General features: G+C 38.3%; 1 protein-coding gene and 1 long non-coding RNA gene across 14 annotated transcripts in view; one reads left to right on the top strand and one right to left on the bottom strand.

Moving 5' to 3' along the window:
- Positions 1-21,492, bottom strand: part of LOC121455826 — a 40,113-nt gene extending 18,621 nt beyond the window's left edge. The window contains exons 1-2 of the long non-coding RNA XR_005975549.1: positions 21,427-21,492; positions 21,209-21,269 (exon numbers count right to left, since the gene is read on the bottom strand). This is a non-coding gene — a long non-coding RNA (uncharacterized LOC121455826). The remainder of the gene's footprint in view (positions 1-21,208; positions 21,270-21,426) is intronic.
- The window catches only part of Mef2c (myocyte enhancer factor 2C), a 164,726-nt gene that overhangs the window by 75,288 nt on the left and 64,909 nt on the right, over positions 1-24,529 (top strand). For all 13 annotated transcript variants that reach the window (XM_041663529.1, XM_041663528.1, XM_041663533.1 and 10 more), the window contains one exon: positions 12,392-12,595. In XM_041663529.1, the coding sequence (XP_041519463.1) occupies positions 12,392-12,595 (204 nt within the window). The remainder of the gene's footprint in view (positions 1-12,391; positions 12,596-24,529) is intronic.

The raw sequence follows: 24,529 nt of genomic DNA, 5'->3' as shown, positions 1-24,529 counted from the left end.
TAATGGTAGCCAGCATGTCCCGGTGCTAAGATATGAAGCAATGTATCTGAGGGTCCTAGGATACAAAGTGATCAGTAAATGCACACGTTTGCTCTTCCCATTAGGACTCATGTCCTCTAAGCCTCTCTTTCTCACAGCCATCGTGATTCCCATGTAAAGAGCTCCTGTCGTATGAAAGAAAAGTTGCTGGGTCGTCACTCCAAGGGAGCTCCACCATAAAAGAATGGGCTCCCCTGCTGAGAGCTGCTAGCCAGCCATCCAGAGCAATGTGGCTGCAGACAGTATGCTCTGTGGGCAGGGAAGGAAGAGCACACAAGCCGCGTACAATTCAGGTCTTATGACCAGGGTGGGTGGAAGTCGTTTCCTAACCCCTGTGCATGTGATAACACAATTTTCAAGTGTATGCTGCTGGCTGAATAGTTTTTAAAACACTTTTCACCATTTTTATCACTTCTTCCTTCAAGCTTATGGTAACCTCGTTTTCAGTCTCTCCCTCTTCGTTTTTCCTCTTTTGAGCCTTTGATTCTCACTGATTAGGCAGCCATATAGTCTTGGTCTTTTTCATATGTTACACATTTTGAATTTAGTGCTTGAAACAATTGGAATTTTAATTAGTTTTTATATGACTCACTTTTACAAAAAATATACTTAGAAATCTGTCCCATCAGGAAGAACCATGTATAGAAATGCTGAATGCTAAGTAAGCATTTGTTCATATTTTTGTACTGAATTTTTTAGATTTCCTACTTTGAAAGGGTTAAAATAAATAAATTCCAATATTTTTATGCAACTTGTTATTAAAAGACATCTAAATACATGAATAACTACAAGAGGGAAATATTTGCATATAGCACATCTAGGGCCTAAAATAATAAGTCTGTATATATATTTAAATGCCTCAACTTTCAAATGCTTCCTTTGGATCTGGTGCTCTGTTTTTTGTCACCGAAGAACATTCCACATAATTATCAGTGCAACAACTTGAATCCATGGTAAAGACAGTTAGTATCATTCCCCTTTAATAAGAAAGGAGAATCCTACAAAGTAAAATGGCTCGGGGTTCTTAAATTTTCTAGCATCCCTTTTTTGGACTTCTAGCTGTTTCTTTCCTGACCCATGCTACATGCAGTGAGTTGGGGAAGGCCTGCAGAAGTGTACTCAGTGTGGATACTGCCTCTGGTCATGTGTACAAAATGACTTTTTTTTAATTTTTCCAGCTGAATTTGGTATATTTTGCACTGAACTGAGCAATAAAAATTATAACAATTCCCTCAGGTGATAAAAAAGGAAAGAAGGAAGAAAGAAAATAAAACAAAAAAGATAAAATTCGCCTTTACCTATTTTCTGTTCTTAAAAATTTAGCTCAAGTTTCACAGGAACTTTTAGTGTGACTTCACTTTGAGATGGTATTCAGAATATGAACAACAACAAAAAAGAAAAAGAAAAAGGGCTGGCTACAATTCGAAATTTGGAGATTAGATTTATTTTCCTAAATAAAGCTTGCTGAAATCGTGATAGATTCACTTTTCAAATGTAGAGAAACACATAGTTGAGAAATGTAAACTGATTGCTTTGGCAAAGTTTCTTAGTGACTTCTCTAGTCTGTCTTGGAGAGTAGAGTCCTGTTGGAAACCCATTTCCTCCCATGTCACCAGAAACAGCATTTTCATCCTTGCCAGTGTTAGCTGAGACTGCGCAACTGAGATCCTCTTCTTCAATGAGGACTCCTCACCCTGCTCAGAGCTTGTGAATAGGAGGGTCAATGAAAAGAAAAACTTGATTTTTTTTCTGTCTCAGGCCGAGTAAGTTTGTATATGTCTCATAAAAATGATTATTTTCCTTTTTTCCTTATAAAATATTTTAGCAGATCATAATCTTCCCTGAACTTGTATAAAAATTATGATGAGGTCACTCTGTGTAAAAGAAATGAGGGCACATCATGGCTATGGTAAGAAAGGTATTGATCAGATCTGAGTTTAGGCTACACTGAGGCAGACTGGAATTATCTACGGGATAATTCCCCTATACATCCTTATTCTTTCGCTAGTTAATCTCAGAATAATGAAGGAAACAAATCTTCTATTAGATTGTCCCAACTGTTTTCCATCTTTCTTAAATTTTGTAGAAAATCCAAGAGAGGCTAAATTCTCAACTGGAAAATGATCTCCATGTGAGAAATAAGTGCTTTCTCTACCTGCCAGGGTTGTTCCTTGTTCATTGTCTCATTTCTAGTTTCTGTATCTGACATCATTTCTCTTCAGAGGGAAACATCTTAAAAGTTGTAAGGCTAATTTAGTGCACCTCAGATATTCCAAGGTTTTTGTAGAAAGCGGCAATGAGTGGCCTGTTGGTCTCTGCGAACACGTGCTCACACAGTTTCTTTTTCAAGTCACCCCGTGCTTTGCGCATGCACACACCAAATGCGACATAGTTTTACTGAGAAACTAACACTAAAAAAAACGGACATTGCAAATAGACCCCATAAACTAAGGAAGCTCTTCTGACCTGTGAATTACAAAGAAACATTGGTAAAAATTTTAAAAGCCATGTCCTTTGCAGACAAAACTCGGTTTAGCTGCATAATTTATTCATTTAAAATGCAATTCTTTCAGCCTTTTGGTAAGAGCATTATTCTAAAGTTTATAACCCATTGTACTTTTTGAAAAATATTTATAAGCTATTGTTTTTTTCCAAAAGTAATGGCTACAGCAAAAAATAAAATAAATAACAAAATTAAACGGAAGATTAAAAATTCCCCATTTGTAGTGTGTATTTGTGTTGCTCTTGAAATATGTTAGACCATCTAATGAGAATAAGAGAAACCAATTTAGATGTTTGGAAATTCAACTTTTAATTTTAATTTGGAACACTTTAGCATAAGAAATCACTAACATTTAAATAACATTTCAACAACTGTAAGTGTTTGGAAACTAGAGCTGAGGCAGCCTCCTGCCTTCTGTGTTGCAGGGATTGGTTTGGAAGGCCCTCAGGGAGAAAATATTGGACTTGGGAGGTAAAACTGAAGCCATTGTGGGAAGGAAGAAGTTACTCTCTTCCTGTTATGACAGGAAAGCATAGACAAATGTGCTTCCTGAGTTTGCTCAGCAGGGAATGAAGGAGTCTGTGACCTTTAACTTACGCACATTTTGGCTCTGTAGAACTAGTAAACATGCTTTTGTGCTCCTTCCCCCAATATTAATCGGGATTATTTGATTCTTCTCCACTTCAAATTATGTCTCTTCGAAAGACGAAAGCCTGTAACTGCTGCTGGAGAGGTACTTACTAAAGGTCAGCTCTTTAAGAAATGTTCGGACCTGGACAGCACATGTCTAAAGTATTGAATGATAGTATTCTTTTCTACAATGTAGAACATTGCTATACCTTGCAATTGGCCACTCTTTTAAGCCCTGACAAATTGAATGATTGATACTGCCTTCCCTTTCCTTAAATAAACAAATGTATCAGAAGGCCACAGAAACAACTTTTAAAGCCTACGGTCTTCAATGGGCACATGGTTATTTGTGATATAAACTCCTATTTATTATCCACCCACAAAATACCAATGCAAACGATTTAAATTTTTATCTTGAGATCGTGGGTGTTGACTTAGGATAAGGAGCTGGTAGAGTCCTCTATTCTGTACACTGAGCCCTGTATTTTAATTGGTTTATTGTGTTGGGGAGGTTAGGGACCACTGCTAAAAATCCTGTGGAAATGCTGGTGTCTTTCACTGAAACAGGCTCAGTTTGCTGGAGGCTAAGGAGGACAATGGTCTCCTTTGCAACAGAACACACTGCTGTCTCATCATTGCAAGTGGTGCTGGAGGGTTGGAAGCACATGGTAGCAGTCTGCTTAAAAGAAGCCCTCGCTGCTCTTTAAAGAGCCTTTCATTAGGATGGCAGGCCCGGGCATTGTATAAAGGAGCGCTTGTCTAGAGCACAAGTCTGCTATGGCATTGCTTCCTCCCACTGAGAGTAATCATCAGGCCTAGAGCTCGGAGCCCTTCTAATGACAGACTGAATTAAACAAAATAAAACTAAAGAGGAATACTCAGAACAGTTGTGCCATTACTTACTGACAGGAGCAAGGGAGGGCAAAATGGAGCATTTAGAAGGCCGTTTCCCTTTTTTCAATTAGAGATTGTCGTTACAGACTCTCGACTCCATCCCTAACCCGTTAAACACATGGGAAGACCCAGTGGCTCATGGATTATTACAGACTACATTGTCTCTATGAACTGCTCCTCTTGTCACTCATTACTCATTCATCTCCCTCAACTTAGGAAAGTGGAGACTATCTTGGTACAGACGAGGGATGATATACTTCCATATAAAGAAGTTATATTAATAATTTGGAATATGGGAAAATGTAAAAACATTAAAAATAGAGTTAATCGGGTATTTCCTAATGTATTCTAAAATAAACAATTACTTTATTACTTTATGAGTTAAAAATCTGATTGCAGGATTGATTTGTGCAGTGGTAGAATGCTTACCCATTTAAAGAAAGCTCTCGTTTTGATACAAGCACGGGGAAAAAGAAGGCAGGAAGGAATGGAGGAAAGAAAGAAGGAAGGAAGGAAGGCAGGAAGAAAGGAAGGGAGGAAAGAAAGAAGGAAGGAAGGAAGGAAGGGAGGGAGGGAGGAGGGAAGGAGGGAAGAGAGGAGGAAGGGAGAAAAGAAGAAAAAAGAATGGAAGAAAGGAAGGAAAGAAGGAAAGAAAGAATGGAGGGGTGAAAAAAAGTTTGGGAGAGGGAAGGAATGGAGGAGGGTGGGTGGGAAGGAGGGTGGATGGGTTAAAATTGACTTCATTCATTGAATAAAAAATAGTTTCATCAGGATTAGGCTTCAGGTACTGTGATTTCAGAATCTGTACGTTAGTGTTGCATCCCTTTGAGATAGTCTTAAACTCAAGGTTTGGGCCTCCAAAATTCTTAGGTGTGTGGTAGTTATTGTTTGCAAAGTTCTGTCTCCTTCATTCCTTCAGAACTTTTTCCAATAAGGTACAAGGATTCCCTTTGTTAACACAGAGCTGAGTTCTTCGGAGATGTCTCAGAATGTGAAGGGAAGAGGGACAAGTGCATGGAAGGCAAAGATCACACGGTATGCTTTCCAAGGTACCATCTACCAAGCTCATTTCCCTGCCATGGGGGAAAATACATAGACCAGTCCTCTGCTTTTAAAACTTGGTATTTAAACTGCCTGTGTAGCAATGTCTATGTGGAAACCAGAGTTCCATTATTTTTATTTTAGCTGTGAGCAGAGATATATTTGCTGCCAGCCAAAGTACTTCCCATTTTGGGAAACTGAAACATCTATAAATATAGAAATAGTATGTGCCTACTCATGCTTGTATGTGGTTCTCACCAGCTTTCGTGGGAATGGCTTGAGTGTCTAAGAGCAGCCATGGCTACAGGACCACACAAAGGCATATCTGGTTTATTGGCGGAACCAGAAGCCACTGATTTTCAGTTTAATATTGGTAGCATTGTTTTATTTAACTTAGGAAACTACCTTTATATGCATATGCTCTTTGTGAGAGTTCTCAGGAGAGTGTCTGACGATCATTAAAGACAATAAAAATTGTGCGTTTACACATTCTGCTGACACTCAGCTGAGTCTAGGCCATGGGAGCTCCTGCCTAGAAGAGGGAAAGATGATGAGAAACACACACTGTGTATGGAAAGGCATCATTGCTAGCTTATCCGGGGACTTAGGTGTATCGCTTTACATAAGGCCACTGTATGTACAGAATCCACCTGAGAAAGGGAGGTAATAAGCTGCCTACTACAGCCTACTGGAGATGCTATTTAATGTTGTCAAACAGCCTTTGACCATTTTTTAAAAAAATTCAGCAATACCAATGTTCTTGTCTAAAACAATTACATGTTATAGAATATGCTCCGATTTCATCAACAAACTGAAACAGAATATGACGCCATTCGGGTTTTCTATTTGGCTCAATTTCAGGGAATGTATATTTTTACTGTAAGTTAGAATGACAAAAGCATAGAACTATGTGAACGTGTCCCCTGTTGGTGGTAAGCTTACTTTTCATTTACTCTGAGTGTATATGAAAGTTAATTTTAAAAACTCCATCTTATAAAGAATACATGAACAGTTCCCATGCATCTTGCCATTCATCCAATAAATATTAGTTATTATTTTTTTAAAAAAATATTTATTTATTTATTTATTATGCATACAATATTCTGTCTGTGTGTATGTTTGCAGGCCAGAAGAGGACACCAGACCTCATTACAGATGGTTGTGAGCCACCATGTGGTTGCCGGGAATTGAACTCAGGACCTTTGGAAGAGCAGGCAATGCTCTTAACCCCTGAGCTATCTCTCCAGCCCTTAGTTATTATTTTTGTTCTTTAAATTACAATGATGAATGGAAGATGTCTCCATCTTTCAAGGAAACCATGAAATAGTTGAGACACTCTAAACAAAAGTGAATAGAGGTAGCAAAAGTGGATGGATCCTAACGACAAAATCCCAATGACATTTTACTTCTTGGTATATGGAAGTTATAAGTGATGATTGTGATGAACTGATAAGCTTAAGTTTCTAAAGCGTAAGTGCTACAGAGGTGAAACTACAACAGAGGGAACTTGTTTTGAACATTATTACAAATCACTCATATTGTTCTCTACACAAAATTCGGCACCTCTTAGGCGTGAAATCTGCAGAAGGGTTGTAGACCAGGTTCTTGGTCAGCCTGGAAACACGTTGTTTGAACATCAACATCAAGCTGTACTAGAACAAGACCAAGAATGAAGGCATTAAGTTGAGTGCCACTTTCTCTCTCATTACTTCTCATTCTCTTGAGTGGGTGATATCCAGCAGTACTTTCCTTCCTAGAACCAGACAAGATGCACCTGCTTCATCATCTGGGCACGGAACTTCTGGCCTGGGAAAATGTTCAGTATTTGGCTTCTGGCATTCTGAAATATCTGTAGCAAAAATCTTCAATGGCTTTTCCCCCAGAATTAGTTGCAGGCCCTCACATCAACCTTTTCCTCATTCTATCAATGGCCTGATTTTTGTCAACATCTGCTAAAGTATAACTTATAGCACATGATATAGTCACCAAAGATTACTCTAACAGGTCAGTAAAGATAATTTATTCCCACTGTGGGAAGTTATAAACTTAGATCCTTTCCCAAAACCCATCTATCATGTTTCTCAAAGTGATCATTTAAAAAAAAAATCTATGAATGAAAATTTCAGAATCACCTGTTTGATTCAGTTCATTTGTAACTCAACTTCTTAAAGTCTGTAGAAGCTCTGCCATGTATAGAGTTATCTCTGCCTTCTGCATCTATGTTACATGCAGATCTAATAATCACGTCTTCAATTTTCACTTAAAGCCTTATTAAACATGGTTCCTAGGATAAGAAAGTGACTGAATTCCACAACTCTTTCTAGTGACTCCTTCATGCTTACTGTTCATTATTTAATTAATCTTTTCAGTAAAATTCTTCAGCTAGACAGCAATTCTCAAATGCACAAATACATATTTATTAAAAGCCAGAACTCATCAGAAGGTGCAATGAATGTTTGCTTGACAAATATAGTCGCTCAAAACCCTAGATCTTTCTCTGCATGTGTGGATAGGAGGAAATAAATATTTCTGTGTATGCATGTATGTGTGGGCACATGCTCACGCATGGGAAGGCTCTAAGTCTGTTTTCTGTGTCTTCCTTAGTCCTCCCCACCACATTTCTTAATACCAAGTTTCCCACTGAACCTGTAGCTCACTGATTGTTTAGGCTCTCTGGCCAGTAAGCTCACTGATTGGTTAGGCTCTCTGACCAGTAAGCTCCAGGAACCCACCTGACTCTACACCCCTATCCCTGGCCACAAATGAGTACCACATCTGCCCTTATGTGGGTGCTGGGAACCCACACTTGGGTCCTTACATTTGCTCAATGGGCAGTTTATGGACTGAGTCATCTTTCCCCATCTTTCAATCATTTTTTTTCTGTGTCTATGACCATAAATATAAACATCTATCTTCATACATTTTTTACCCTTCATGATGCATCATCAAGGCACAGAGTCAAAAACACTTTTCATTGAACTTTTCTTAAAGTATGGAGAATCTATGCATATGTATTCTGTTATGGGAATTCTCTGCTTTCCATAATATAAATTTCAAAATGGAAAAAAAGTCATAATTGCTTTCTCTCAAGATTCGTGACAGTAACTTGTTAGAATATTTACATATTTATAAGTCCAGAATCATCTTATCTCTAAGAGGTTAAATTGCCAAAAGCCAAGTAAAGGAAGTATCTACTTTTAACGGAAAATTATACTGAGGCAGTCAACACTATTTAAAATAGGGTATTTCTATTCTGTAATTTATTATTCAGCAACCACACACGGTAGCCACAAGTTAGTTGTGTGGAGGCAGCTCAGGGTCTTGGGAGCAGAAAAGCCAGCAAGAAGGACAAACCCATAAGCAATCAGCTCTATGATGTTAGAATGCTTTGGAAAACAAAAACTCGTATGCATTATTGGAGTAATCACAAAAATTGGAAGGCTGGAATAAGAAGGGCCAGTGCCAACACAGAGAGACCATGCCTCATCAATCAACTGATAAATCATATAACACTGGAAAACTCAACTGAGGAAAGAAAGATTTTTTTATCTGAATATGGCATTGAAAGCAGCTTAGACATGATGATTTCAGCTAAACTTTGCAGTGTGCTCGGAGGCTGCCAGTGGCCATAAGCAAAGGGAGATGTCACAGCACCGCTAGCAGTTTTAACCAATTACAACATGAGAAATAATTTCAGGAGAGTAAACCTTATTTTGTAATTATCTCAATTGGTTTAATATCTGTCAGTTTGCTTTTTCACTCTGGAGAAATTTGGCCTAAAAACAAAAGCTAAAGGTAAACAGCTAGATAATAATGCTACTCCAAATCATCAGGCATGAGAAGAAATAGAAATTTATTGTCCAAATGATGTATGTTGTTCTTAAGGAAAAAAAAAATTCCCTTAAACATTGAAGCATTTGGTGATTTTCTCCTCCAGCCATAGAAATGGCATGAACTAAAAGAATACTGTTTTCTGTAATAGAAATTATAAGATCCAGCACAAATGTATGACATGAAGAAGAATAACTAATATTCAATAGTTATTGTACCTCATAAATTGGACATGTAGAAAAGTTCTCAGCAAAAACTGTCTCTGACAAAATTTTCAAAATTTCTTTACAAGTGGATTATATAAAGCGGCAATATATTGCAGATATATTACAATATATATACTGCAGTATATATTACTGCTTTATTTCAGATTCCAATTTCAAATTCTCATTTCCCCTTAATAAAGTTGACTTAAAATATATGATATCTGCCAGGCAGTGGTGGCGCACGCCTTTAATCCCAGCACTAGGGAGGAAGAGTCAGGCGGATCTCTGTGAGTTCGAGGCCAGCCTGGTCTACAAGAGCTAGTTCCAGAACAGGAACCAAAAGCTACAGAGAAACCCTGTCTTGAAAATAAAAAAAAAAAGTGACATCTATACATATGCTAGGACTTAAAACTTAGGGTTATTATAAAATCTAGTGTTGAAATATCTTCATAAATCATGATCATTGAATGTGGGGCTATTGAAAGATTCAATGGGAAAATAAAATTGCCAAAGCTTACAGTGTAGTTCTTCTTGTCATGCAAATGTATTTATTAAATCTCCTTAATTCTGAAAACTAGATGTTGAATGACCGTGCCCACTTAGATAATATTGCCTTTATTCTTTCCGATGCATCCTGAATGATGGAAACACTTGGAAAGAGCATCTTTTCTTAACTGCTGTAAAATCAGCATTCTGTATCACCTAAGGTCAAAATATGCTATTGAAATAGAAATATGGACTTGTCCCCATTACAAACTATTGTCAGGTTATGAAAAATGTAATCATTACAATGCATTATTATATTTAAGTATAAAAGCTCTGAATTGCAATCTTTGTCATTGAGTGGCATATTTTAAATGAAGAGTAATATCTCAGATCTCTTTGGAAAGCTTAATGCTTAAAAACAATTTTATCTAGCTATGAACAATGGGGAAAGGCATTATAAAATACATTTTGAGTATGCATGAAGAATATGAACATAATACAGAATTAAATTTAGAGCAACTAAGAGTAGATTTTGAAGATGTTTTCTTAACTACTTTAATACAGTCATCATTTCAAATTGCACTTTCAATGAAAAGAAGCTGCATGCACTAACTTTTTTTGACAGGTATTATTAAATTAGTATGCATTATCCAGCACCTATTTTGCTACACAAAAGTTGAGAAGCATCTGAGAGTAAACACAAATAGTAGTTTTAATGATATTCTGTCCTGAATATACTATGGTGATGATTTTTATAATATGCCAAATTCTGAGATTTGAGTACAACAGAAACCATACCATGTTGAGACATTCTACCTATACTGAGTGATCAATAAAAGCGGTTCCATATATGTGAAACTGTTTTATATCATGCTTCTATATTTAATACATTTTAGCCTATTTCATTGAATAAAACACAAATATGGAGTTAAATCCATGCCTAAAATTGCATCTCAAATAAATGTTAAAATATATTTTAATAGATCACTATAATTAATGATTATACTTACTTATCAATTTCAGTGGAAAAGTCTCCTGCCCATCCTAATGTCAGTCATAACTCATCCAAATGAACCAGAATAAAATTTCCTTAAGTAATATAATAATCATGCTGGGCAGTGGTGACACACGCTTTCAATGCCAGCACTCAGGAGGCAGAGCAGACAGATTTCTGAGTTCGAGGTTAGCCTGGTCTACAAGAGCTCATTTCAAGACAGGCACCAAAACTACAGAGAAATCTTGTCTTGAAAAAACAACAACAAAAAAAACCATAATAAAACAATCAGATATGAAAATAGAATGCTAGGTTATTCTATAAGATGCACATTAGAAAAATGATAAAACAAAGAAATAGATGGTAAGGCATTGATAGTTACTGTGGAGCAAACTTGCCCAAGTTAAAATGTAGATAGCATCAAAGTAGGGATTGGAACCTAGATTTGGGAGTTGCGAACAAATGGAAATCAAAAGTGAACTGACTTGTGCAAGACCCATTGCATTAAGAAAAGAAAAGCCAAATAAACTGTCAGAGACTCCCAAAGTATGAAAAACCTAGTTCCAAAAAATAATATCTGCTTGTCAAATAAATAAATAAGAAAACGAGCACATGGCACTGTCGGCCATAGAACTGGAAGTAACTTGTTGCTTAAAGTTTCCTCGGTCTTTGATACTCTACCCTACCTGCTTTCACCTCAAACTGTACAGCTTTTCTTGGAAGTCTTTTCTGGGAATGATATGGTATACACTTGCTTGGAAACACTGGACCATATATGGGTTTATGATATATGATATTTATGCCTTTGGGTGGGTTAGTAGGCAGGACAAGCTGAAGTTTAAAGAACACTGAAATGTCAGAGTGAAATACATGCTTTCAGATCCGATGGGATTGGCAAGTAAAATAACATAGACAACTGGAAACAGGAGCTGTTGGAAACAGTTCCCGAGGGAAAGGAGTGTCGGTGAGGTTCTGCAGAATGGGATGAATTGAGGAGGCAGTGATTTTAAATGGGGACACATCAGCAGGGCAGGAAGCCACCAGGTGACGTGATGAGAACGTGAGTGATAGAGCCGTCTGGGAAACAGGCAAGCCTTAACTTGACAAACATTTGTAGGGAAGGAATTATGGACTTGTTCATAGATTAGACTAGAAGAAGACAAGGTCAAAGGCAAAGCTACCGACTTGAGAGAAAAAACTAGGAAGCAGAAGAAGGAATGACACTGATACTCTGTGTATTCCCCTGGCCGGCTGAGGTGCTGGAGAGTGAGGCTTCTGCCTAGAAGTCACACCCACCAGCCTCCAAGTGCTCTCAATTAAGTGGCACAAGACTAAACAATTTTATGTGTGTGTTGTTTTCACATAAATCTAAAATTCCAAGTTTATAATGTCACGCACAGTTTTCAAATGATTAAAAAACAAATCAACTTCTTGATTTATAATTGGGAAAATTGTTAACCATGCTGACATTACAATCTTAAGATACTCAAAGAAACACAATTGTTTCTCCCATCATCTTCATTTCAACGCCCTGAGTTAAATCTTGTATCTACAGTTTACCGTTCTCCCACTAGCTAGAGATCACAGCTTTTTGAATTCTAGGCAGAAATTACTTTTAGATTATTTGCTTTGTCTTGGAACGTGGTTAGCACCCAAGGATCTGGCAATTCCACACCATTGTTTTAAAAAAGAAAAAAAAAGTGGTGTGAAAACATACAGCACACATGCATAAGTGTTTTGCTTTTAAAAAATACTTTCTTCTTCCAGGTGACATTTACAAAGAGGAAATTTGGACTGATGAAGAAGGCTTACGAGCTGAGCGTGCTGTGTGACTGTGAGATCGCGCTGATCATCTTCAACAGCACCAACAAGCTGTTCCAGTACGCCAGCACCGACATGGACAAGGTGCTGCTCAAGTACACGGAGTACAACGAGCCGCACGAGAGCCGGACGAACTCAGACATTGTGGAGGTGAGCATGCACGCCGTGAGCCTGCGATTCAGCAGAGCCTCGTGGTGTGGGCCTGGCCCAGGAGCTTCTTTTCCTATCTTCCTACTCCTGTACAGAGTCTCAGAATTTTTCTCCCAGCTATGACTGCACCACCCTGGTTAACGCCTCCCAAAATGAAGTTAAAGTGACAGCTTGAGGAGTGAGCCATGTAGGATCTAGAAATCAAGTTCCAGGGTCACATGAGTGGGCTGCTCGTTTCATGAGCAGGCAGTATCCTCCACCGGTGTGTCTGAACACCAGAGTTGGGAACTGTGATCAGATGATATGTCATCCAAATGGTAAACTCTTGCATACTAACAATTTACTTTAAGTATGTAATAGTTTCCCTACAGAATCAAAGTATTTTTTTCAAGTGAATGCGTTCCAACCGTATAATCTTTCCACGCGTCACTTCTTTCTAACTCTCTCTTTTAAAGGCTCTCTCACTGAGAAAGTGAAAAACAACTATTAGAAAAAGGTTGTTTTTCCTTGGGTCTGGTGGCCCTGGGGAGACAGAGGCAGGTGGATCTCTGTGAGTTAGAAGCCAGCCTGGTCTACAAAGCGAGTTCCAGGACTACCAGGATTTTTACACAGAAAAATCCTGTCTCTAATCCCCCTAAAAAGATTTCCCTCAAAATGATATCATTATAGCACTGAAAACTGTAAATATTTCTTTGCTTTTATTTGAAGTTTTCAAAAGCATTGAAAATATTGGTTTTATTTTCACTTGGTAAATTGACCCGATAATAACAAACGCAATTTCAGTGGAAAAAGTTCAGTGAAACCTATGTTTGGTATGTGAAGATACTCTCTCCTTGTCGCTTTTCATTGACTAGTGATTTGAGCCATACACTTTCCTGAATCCTCAGATTTAAGATTGGTACTGAAAATTTCCTCCCTTTAGAAGAGTTCTTTTTATACCTATATATAAACTGAAAAATGAAAACCAAACATAAAAGAACTGGTTAGTTGTGAAGCTCCAAGGGCTTCTGTGTATGTGAACTTCACACACAAAAGGCTGTCTCATACCAAAACTCTAACATGATATATTCCAAGATAGCAAACTGAGTTAAAATATGACAATGGACTTGATGTCCTTGGACTAGACAGCTCTTCATATAATGTGGAGCAATAGAACTTTACTGGATAGATGAGAAAATATGTTGACTTTTAAATTCTGCTTTTGTGAGTTTATAATTTAGAAGATTCATATACTGAGTTTTGCGGAGGAGTGTGCCGCATGACTTGGGTGACTTGCAGTTTGGCACCCCATATGATATTTTCATAGTGCTGTACGGAGGGACATCTGAGAGTTAGATTTCTATAAAGGCTGTGATATGAACACTGGGCCAAGAGTCTGAGATTTGCAGGATCACGTTATGTGGCAAGTTGGCTCTTTCTCCTGCTGAAGGTTTCTCATCTCAAAAAAAAAAACAAAAAAACAAAAACGAAGGGGGCTAAGGATTTCAATTCAATGGTAGAGCATCTCCTGAATATGGGAAACTCTGGGTCTTATTTCCAGTGCTCCAGAAATAGTTTGAAAATCCTTTGCAACAATATAATTTCTGAAAGAACCATTCAAGACCGTAGTAAAGCTCTCATTTCATGGCCTTGTATGAGATATAAGCAGAATAAAGCTCTGAATTGCTCTAAGCTTCTAACTCTCCAGCAAAATCAAGAGTCCGAGGCTCAGTATTTTGGGTGAATACAAAATATAAATCTAACACATTATAAGCGTATCCTGATGGGTTATCTCAATAACATTCATTCTTCATGATTTGACCTTCCTGGATTTTAGAAATGACTGGTGAGGGAGAGGATTTTAAGGCAGAGTCTCTAACTGATAAAGTTTTATATCATTATCACATATGCCACTTTTCACAACATAGAGCCTTGAAATCAGAACAGTTGAGAGAAGACATTCAAGTGGAAAGTGTATATAACGTGTCCCCTCAAATAATTAGGTATGCCAGATTTCAAACTTTTGTAGTAGCCATCACTTAGAGTGCAGTCGGAAGAAGTTTAGAACAGGTCTTGCAGACTAAGACTCTGCCGTCAGAAGTCACACTTAGAACAGGTCTAACACAAAGTTTACAGTGAAGATAGCTTACTACTCCTGGGTGAAATTTTGAATCCTATTTATTTTAATTTAATGGAATACATTTAACTGGGTAAGTCTAATGAGGAGAATAATATGTTCCATGAAGGGTCATTAGTTTTGCATTTCCCATTTGGACCATTGCCTCTCGCCCTTAACCCTCTACAAACAGTTACTCCCAAGCAGGAAAGGTTGGAGAGAGAGAGAGAATAGAACGGTGTCTAACATGGGGACCTAAGTGCAGATTCCTGGGCCACGCTCGAGCAGGGTTGGTTAGAGGGTCACAGGAAAGTGTGCAGTGCGTGGGTGTTGAAAAGAGATTTCTCCTTTTAGCAAAAAGCTCTGTGTAATTACCATGTCTTTGCTTGATAATTAGCACCACTGTTACAATGGCACAGAGACACACAAAGGCTTAGCAGATAGACTGAGATAGTTTTTTCCCCATTGTATCATAATGCAGCTTGAATATCTGTTTAGATAAACTATATAAATATGCCAGATTTAGTAAATGTGTTAAAAATTGTAATCCATTGTTTAAAAAGGAAACAAAAACAGCTATTGTATTTAAAATACTTCCTTTGAAGAAAGTCCATTTTATTTGGCTCTGGAATACAAAAACTAAATATTTGCCCAAGTGCTGGCTTACGAGGCTCTAAAGTTCAGGTAGTGTGAAGAACAACTGCCCGTCATCACTGGTCCCCTGATAGAAGAGACTCTGGAAGTTTCTCTCGGGCTGCATTCCTGAAGAAGTATTTGTTAAATACCTGAGAATGACCTGAAGAATACAGATCCTACAGGATTAGTGCCCAGCAAGGTGATGTCTGCATTCTGAACAGAATCAAGTAGGCGTTCTTGTTAAAGATGGAAAACCTATATGCAGAAACTGCCTTGGGAACAATTAGAAGGCAAAGGAGCAATGCCCCAGAAATACCACATAAACTGCTGAAAGGAAAGTGTGTACTCACAGTACAACAGCACTACATGACAGCACATGCATCCTGCAGGAATATTGCAAGTGGTAATTGGACTAATGGGAACCGCCATACCCATTTCAGGACTACTAAACATAACATGAAGCCCAAATGTGAGTGTAGTTAGCCCCTGTAGTTAGCCAACAAAGGACCTCCTGTCATTCTGCTATTCTGTGGAAGGGTGATCCTGTCTGGGTCAAATGCCCAACTGTTATGTTTAAAGAGGAGAAAAATGCAAGGTCCTTCACTGTTCCCTTGGAAATACAGAAATGAATACAACACCTATTAGATAAGAAACCCTAGTACCACAGCTGTGTCAGTAGAAGATATTGGCTTTTATTTTTAGTTGCAAGACTGATCAATGAGTCTCCCCTTCTCTCTCTCTCTCTCTCTCTCTCTCTCTCTCTCTCTCTCTGTGTGTGTGTGTGTGTGTGTGTGTGTGTATGTGTGTGTGAGAGAGAGACAGACAGACAGACAGACAGACAGAGACAGACAGACAGATGGAAGTAGGGAGGAGAACTTAGCTAAAGGTTTATTTTCTGTCACCTGAGTCCTGCTTGGCTTTAAAGACATTGTTGCATTAAAGTCTTTCTTTGCCCACTAAGTGCAGTAATGGCTAAGGCCTAAATTAGGACTTACAAGGCCTTAAAATAGCTTTTAACCTTTGCTGCCTCTCAGTACTGCTGGAAGGTTATACCCAGTCTTTAACTGCTCTTGCAGAGTTGGCTAGATATTGCTGAGTTCAATTTCTGTTGAAGAACAATTGTAGGAAAAGGTAGAACTGAAACTCTTTACAGATCAGTATTACAGAATTGGAAGTTGGGTGCAAGATATGAAAACTACCTGTTTACTTGACCCTCTACTATAGCCAAACCAATATAATTCATAATTACAGAATATAGATCTATTAGCTTCCATGTACCCTAACTTATATTACACACGAACACTTAGCAGAAAGCACACTCACGGACTTGTTCGGTAGTTTCTGGATTACCATTTCTTCAATCATTTACCCAGCAAAGATTTGCCAAATTCCTGCTGTGTACCACATGCCAGGGAATGCTTGAAGTGCAAATATAACCAAAGCAACTTGAGAACTCATTCTTAAAGTAGCTCACAAAGCCATGTGGCCCTGCCATTGCCCTTTTGCCTTTGCTTGTCGCCCAGCTGACCTTGTCCTGACACGTTGCATCCTGTGCTTCAGACACACAACACATATTCCCCCCACACAACCTCTCTATACTCTTATTTGCTTCTTCATCATGGTTTAGTACTAGGTCTTTGACTTTTACTTATCCTTACATTAAGTAAAGTCCCAAATTGTGAGCCATTAGAGGTTACCCTTGTATTAAGTGCTTTCCTCATAGCCTAGTCATCTTGTGCTCTGTCTTCCACCTCCACCTCAGAGAGCTATTGGGATGATTACCTACTTAATGCTTACACACTAGATTTGAAACTTGTTGAGGGACAGGGACTGAGCATCAGCACCAGCGTTCATAAGGTTTGAAGAGCAGTAGGTGCTCAGAATGCGTTTAATGGAATAAGCAGACAGGAAATAAACACACATTACCCAGTCATTGCCAGAGAATAATATTACTCACTTAAATTTTAAAAACAATATTTTCATATCCCAGTGAAATGGCTTAAGACAGAGAGAATTAGTCACAATTAGTCACAAATGCAGGGAACAACTGACCATAGAGTACCAAGCCCCAACTGATAACATCTACAATAAAACCAACCCCTTAGGGGACATCACAGAAGACGAAGATGGTTAGAGTCAGAAGACCAAGACATCTCCTATGAGCTTCTGTCCTCTATATGTGACAGGGAAGCTGACCCCATGAAATCGCAATACTACAGTTGCTTAAATAAGACCTGAAGAGTGTCAGTGATTGACATGTCAAAAGAAATGAGGGAAATGGCACAAAGCTCAGCCCGTAGGTGAAGAGCAATCCACAATTAATGACTTTTGAAAGAGGGAGAATCGGTCCTCCTGAAGAATTAGCCCTCAAGTGTGTTATTCAATATGAAATGGTCAACTCTAAAAATGTATACATACAAGTCACAAGAGATGAGCTCAGTAGGCTGTATTTCTGTGTTTATTCATATATGTGTGTATGTGTATGTGACAATAATTGAAGGAAGAGATGCCATAAATTTTATAAGGGGAGTGACATAGGATGAGTTGGGGGGAGGAAAAGAATAATATACATACAATACTCAAATATTTCTAAGTCTTTTTTAAAAAACCACTATCTAGCTCCGTCACCCCACTCTGTCGACCACTAGCCACATGGGGCTCTTCACGTTAAGTGAAACAAAGCTCACTGAATTTTATGATTCATTTCCTCAACAGCAGTAGCCACATCTCTGTGCTCTGTGGCCATCTGTGGGCCAGTGGCTACTGCATTGACAGGGAAGATCCTGACCCATTGGTTATCACAAAAGGTCCGTGAGACCACACTGGTCTGTAGTGAAATATAAAGATGGACTCTTTTAACTTGCTGTACCCTCAAACTAACACCAGGATGGATTCTTCAGTTTCTCATAATCTTATCCTTCAACATGAAGCGTGAGGGGTGCATTTCAGGAGTGCAAGTGATGTCAAGTCCCAGCGTTATAGCTTTAGAATGCAGAGTGCAAGCATTCTTCTACAAGACACCGGTCTGGAGCTCAGTACTTGGTAATACTAGACACACATCTTACCTCAGGCCAGTAACCACAGTCAATCAGTAACCTCACTGATTAGTTTGATTAGGAAATACCCGAGAGTGGTCTAGACTGTAGGGGAGCGCCAACCATGTGGTTGGGGTTGTGGTGCGGGGTTATTCTTTAGCTTTAGCTTGAAGATGCTTAATGGGGAGGTGGGAGATATTTTATGTTACCATTTTAAATTTGCTTCAAGCAACATTTGACTACTGCTTAACTTTGTACTTAGCAATTTCCATCGAATAAGTCCTCTTTATGAATAAATACAAAGAACTATTCTTTATTTACATTACAAATATTTCCTAGATTTATGACAAAATATATTTGAAATAGTTCACGTAGCTAATGACTCAAGAAACCTCTGCTGCAGTGTGGAAAATCAAGTGTAGACTTGTTTTCAATAGATTACTTGAATTAACAAAATATTAGCATATCCCATAAATATTTAAACATTTTATGTTGAACTTCCCAAGGACACAGAGGTAAACTGAATTTTTTAAGAATTTTTATTGTATTTTAACTTGTGTGTGTGTATCTTTAAAGACTTTACTAAGACCTGAAAATTATATCTGTGTTTGTCCTACCTAATAAGAGAGACTACAATTTCAGATGGACTCTCATTTCTCATAAGTATACTACAATGGTTTCTGTTTGTTTGTTTGGCTGGTTGGTTGGTTGGCTTGTTAGTTGGTTAGTTAGCCAGTTGGTTGGTTGGTTGGTTGGTTGGCTGGCTGGCTGGCTGGCTGGTTGGTTGGTTGGTTGGTTGGTTTTTCAAGACAGGGTTTCTCTATGTATCCCTGGCTCTCCTAGAACTCACTCTGTAGACCAGGCTGGCTTTAAACGGACAGAGATCCTCCTGTCTCTTCCTCCCGAGTGCTGGGATTAAAGGTGTGCACCGCCATCCCATGGCTGACTACAATGATTTTTTTCTGAAAAGCCACTCCTTTTCGAAAACATTGCTTTTGTTTCATTTGCATATGTTTTATGAACATAAAAATCTGCTTTGCATCTCATTTATTAAGAAAATAATTTTTGAACAGAAGTGTGCATGCTAGATTGTTTCACTTCTGTGCACGAAGCAGCAAGACTGAGTTTCCTCTGCTCTCTTACTTCACAGCTCTGCTGGCTTTACAGCCTCAGTACTGGCAGCCATCAGAGAATCAAGAATAGTCAGCGCAGAAAGCATGGTGCGTTTGAAAGCACAGCCTTTGCCAAGACGAACTTCATCAGTATTAATCAGTACTATTTTGTCATTGGGACTCTTTCAACTGAACTTCCTTAAACTGTGACAAAGCAAAACCCTAATATCTTTTTTTTTCTCTTAATATCTATAATCAAGGTGGGTGGACACTTAGCCTAGATCAGGATCACCCATTTTTGGTGATATTCACAGTTTATAGCATGTAGGATCTGATAGTTGTGACCTCTTTGAATCAAGGAGAGTGTGCTAGCTGTTGGTAACAGGCAAATAATGCTCATTACTTTATAAGTTATAAAAGTGTCAAATAAAATAACAAAAGGTGGAACAAATTTGTTACCCAATCAAAAGTGAAGTATTTGAAATAATTCTCATTCTGACTAAAATCAGGAAAAAAGACAATGGCTCCTCTCATAACGGAAAAGTTTGTTATTCTAATACATGGATTATGTCACTGGAGTGTTTTGGTGTTTTGTTTTTATTTGTTTTTTAAAATTACAACTAGATTTCCTCTGACTGAGGGTTATGACAATAGCACACCATAGGAGTTCTGTGTACATCAACTTCTGATGATCATTGTAGTATAATTAAAGTGTATAAAGACTTTCTGTTTGTATTTGACCTGCTCTAATAATAAAAGTGACTTCTTCAAGTGAGCTAGAGAGAATAAAAGTTGTTGTTCCATCAGAGAACCAAATGTGGGCTGGGAAGATGACCCCAGAATGTTTGTTGTGCAAGAACGCATACCTGAGTTCGATTTCTAGCACCCACTTAGGAGAGGATCCCTAGAGCTTCCTTGCGAACAAACCCAAATCTCAGCGTAAAACCTTCTTCCCAAAACAAGCTGAAACTTGGGAAATAGCAGTCAAATTTTATTTGTATTCTTCACATGTACATTGTGCATGTGTGCCCTACACACAGACAATGACAAAACATACATCCACTTAGATGCATACTGATACTTAAAAGATATAGAAGACCTGGGAGAAATACTGTTTCTAGCTCTGGCAAGAAAACCAAAATGGCCTCTAGGCCCAGGTCCACTGATTACTAGAGAAGAATAAATTTCAGGGACTTTATCTGGCTTTAGCAAGAAGGATCAATGGTTCAATTTGCCTCTGGCTCAGTCTTGCATAACTGGCAGTGCCTTTCAAAAATGTTGGTTTCAGTGTTTGGAATAGGTCTGCGTGTGACACTGGACTGTGTATTTTTAACATGCTTCCCGTTGATGCTGATCTTTGTGAACACTGGCTTCTGAATTTTAACTGTGCATCATTTCTTCTTTGTAGTTTGAGTGGTCAGGGTCATGCTATACCAAAGAATCTCAGCAGAGTGTCAGTAATATTTCTTTAAACTGATAGTCAACAAAACTAATTCTTCAAGCAAGAGAGTTGACTTTTCTAGGCAGTGCCATTGTAGACGCCCATTATGCCTCAGCAGAAAAACCACACTTAGGACAAGCAAGGCATTTAGGTATTGCCCTATGTCCCCTTCCTCACTGAGTAGTCATTTGGTTGTGGCTTCTTAGAGCAGATGAAGAGGTTCCTTGGTCCAAGCTCAAACTAGTTGGGGAAATGTAATGTGACTGGTTGGGGTGTTTTAGGAGTGCAGGTTACATCTCTCCACCTCTCCCACTGCTTTCATGGTCCTCGTGGTTGTAAGAATCCTTAGGACAGTCTGGAAAAGATAATGAAACCCAATCATTAAAAGAACTGTAGTTTTCCCAAAGAATCAATAAAAATCATGTTAAAAAAGAACCGTAATTACATTGGTGGCGCATGCACACACCACAGAGAGATGGGCAGCCTATGCTATCAGAAACACTGTATCTTACCAGTAGCTTCCTATTTGCCACATTTTTCAGTTACACCTCACTGGTGTTCCCAGCATGTTTCATGTTACACTGAAATTCAGCCACTTCAGAGGGACTGAAGAAGGAAAAGAAACTTTCTGTCAATTATCTCTAAAGGTCATAGAGTTAATGACTAACTGGGAGGTTAATTAGATTCTGAAAGCCTCTTCATATCAATTAAATCTCTTATCTTTATGTTTTAGTAAATAGACTTGGTGACTACTTGGGGCTACTGCTCTAAGGGAGGAAGCATTATAAACAGTAACTATAAATGAGTGTTTGTTTATTCTCATAAAAAAATTACTACCAAAGACTGGCTATATGAGTTAATAATGGTAACTCCTCAGTTTCTGAATTATGTGCCATATTTGTCAAAACAATGTGCAAATCTCCCCTTATTTGGAAACAAATGTCATGTCTATAATAGCAAGAAGACCATTTCATGGAGAGGAAAACTGAGGTTATAGTGACCCTAGGAATAGCTACTAACTGAAAACCAATCCATGTTATTCTTTTAGTTTCTGAAACACAATGTTTCTCAAACTTGTTATATGTGGTTTTTGTTTTTTTGTTTTGTGTGTGTGTGTGTGTGTGTGTGTGTGTTGTTGTTGTTGATGATGATGATGATGATGAAAGAGTCCAATTCCAGAATCTTGTTCTTTCTGGTAAAGTACCCTCCTACTGGAGGCAGATGGGCCTGGAGAGATGGCTCAGTGGCAAAGAACACTGCCTGCTCTTCCAAAGGTCCTGAGTTCAATTCCCAGAAACAACATGGTGGTTCACCATTATCTGTAATGAGATCTGGTGCCCTCTTGAGGAAGAGACCTGGTCAGTTGTCTTCATCAACTTAAAGGTGATGAGACGCAATATGGACAAGTTCAACTGAGTTGCCATATACGAGCTGCCCATGCATGCTTCTGCATTACCAAGGCAAAATTTTCATTCATTTTCACTCTCTAATTGAGTTACAACCTTTGTTCTAATGTATACACTTTTAAATAAACTCTGCATTTAGCATCTATGATATGATGATAAATGAAGTCATTTCTGTCATTAATGTGAATTGTCCTAGATAGAACCAGATTTTAGATAAGCTGAAATAGGTCAGCAATCAATATTAAATGAAGCCACTAACCTTATATACTTATATACATTGACATTAAATAAAAGCTCAGATCTTCTATCTCATTGTCTGGATGTATTTCCAAGTACTCACAAATCAAATGTAATTAGTGACCTCATACATAGCCATGCATCATCAAGACTTCCTATGGACAGTAGGAAGTGTACTAGTGGGCTAGCACTTGTCCATTGAGATAGCTGGGATTATGGTGACAGGACACAAAGACACCAGAGGCTTCTCCTTAATTATGGTTGCTCTGAGTTCATGTCATATAAAAAAACAGAAGCTGGATGGTCACTTTTTTATTCTGGAGCATTTTTAAAAATTGCATCTTTTGATTTTAATTTTCAGAAGTAGAAATTCTAAAGCCCGACAAATTGGGAATAAAGATAAAAGTTTAAAACTAATTTCAAGGGGATGTAGTTCAGTGTTAGACTATATGTCTACCATGGATGAGGTGATGAGGTAGTGGGTTTGATCCCCAGCACCCAAAAACACTGTTAGAGAAAGCTAACACACTCATTGTCTGACTGGAGACAAATAATGTAACCTCTAGGCTGCAGGCACCTCCCTTGAGTTAGTATTCGTCCCACTGTGTTCTCCCTGTGCCTGTCAGTTGGATTGTGGGTTGTAAAAAATGTCAGAGCACATTGTAAACTGTTCAGTTATAAAACTTGGTTGTTCTTTGAGAGTCAAGGAGAAAGTTTAGGGAATAAAAAAAACAATAATAAACAAGTTCTTAGCTTGAAGAAACATAATATTTTATGCTAATAATACATCTAGCATAAAGAGCTATTTCATAAAAAAATCAGACATTTAAACAGAACTCAACGTATTGTTTATTTTTTGCAAATATTTAAAAATAAATATGCAAGACATGGTGCAATAAAATGATTGTGGGAAATAAAGTGATTGTGACATGTTCGCTGTCCCACCCAGAACTGATAGCCTAGTTGAACAAAACACACACAAGTGCTTGCTGTTTCACTCAGCAGGTAATAGTGAAGCTGAAGTCTACTTGCCAAGCATGTGGCTGGCTACTGGAGATGCAATTGTGACTACGGTGAAGCCCAGTGACCTGAGCTTAGGGAAGCATTACTACAAACAGGGTGGGCTAGCTGAGGGCGAAGAAATTACGACTGTGAGCACCTGAAAGTGTGTTAGAGTGGATATTATTAAAAGTTTATGCTTTTAAAAAGTGAATGATAGAGGTTTTTGTTTTTCAATTGTGTGTTTCTGGAGTGGTGATGTGTGTGTGTGATGAATTCCCTGGAACTGGAGTTACAGGATGTTCTGAGCCACCAGATGTGGCTGCTGGAAACCAAACATGAGTCCCCGCAAAGCAGCAGCTTAACTGCTGGTTGAGCTATCTTTCCAGCCCCTCGCGGTAGATTTTAGATGAAAGTGGGACCTTGAGTGATAAGTAGAATGATAAGTTGATGTGCTAAACACGGCTGTAAGTCATTTATTCCCATTTAAAGTAAACATGCGACTAATAATTTACAGACATTAGATACATGTTTAACTATTAAGTGAATACATAAATGCTATGACACAGAGGCATAAAATGTATTTGTACATCACGTTAATCCATGGTATGGATATATAAGGGTCTGATTTCCCATTTTGGTTAGCAATTTCAATATGGAATTTCTCTGTAAACAGGTGGTTACCATTTTAGAAAAGTATCATAGAGTACATTAGCAAACTGCAGTGTGTATCTGTCTTAAGTCGGATTAAGAAGTTCAGCTTTATATTGTATCCCACACCCTTGTTTTAACTTGACAGAGGAGTCGCCACCCCTAATTTTAAAATAGGATGCTTTGGCCGAGGGGCTGGAAAACTGTTGCAGACTTGTGTAGCATTCCTATACCTTAATCGCTCCTCAACTTTTTCTCTTAGTTTAATCATTGGAGAATGTTCTTTGTTTCTATAGTCACTGCTCCACATAGTAACAGCTTG

Source organism: Microtus oregoni, unplaced genomic scaffold (assembly GCF_018167655.1).
Source record: "Microtus oregoni isolate MIOR12 unplaced genomic scaffold, Mior012 000014F_ref0000157, whole genome shotgun sequence".
Taxonomy (NCBI): domain Eukaryota; kingdom Metazoa; phylum Chordata; class Mammalia; order Rodentia; family Cricetidae; genus Microtus; species Microtus oregoni.
This window is presented reverse-complemented; position numbering and strand designations above follow the sequence as displayed.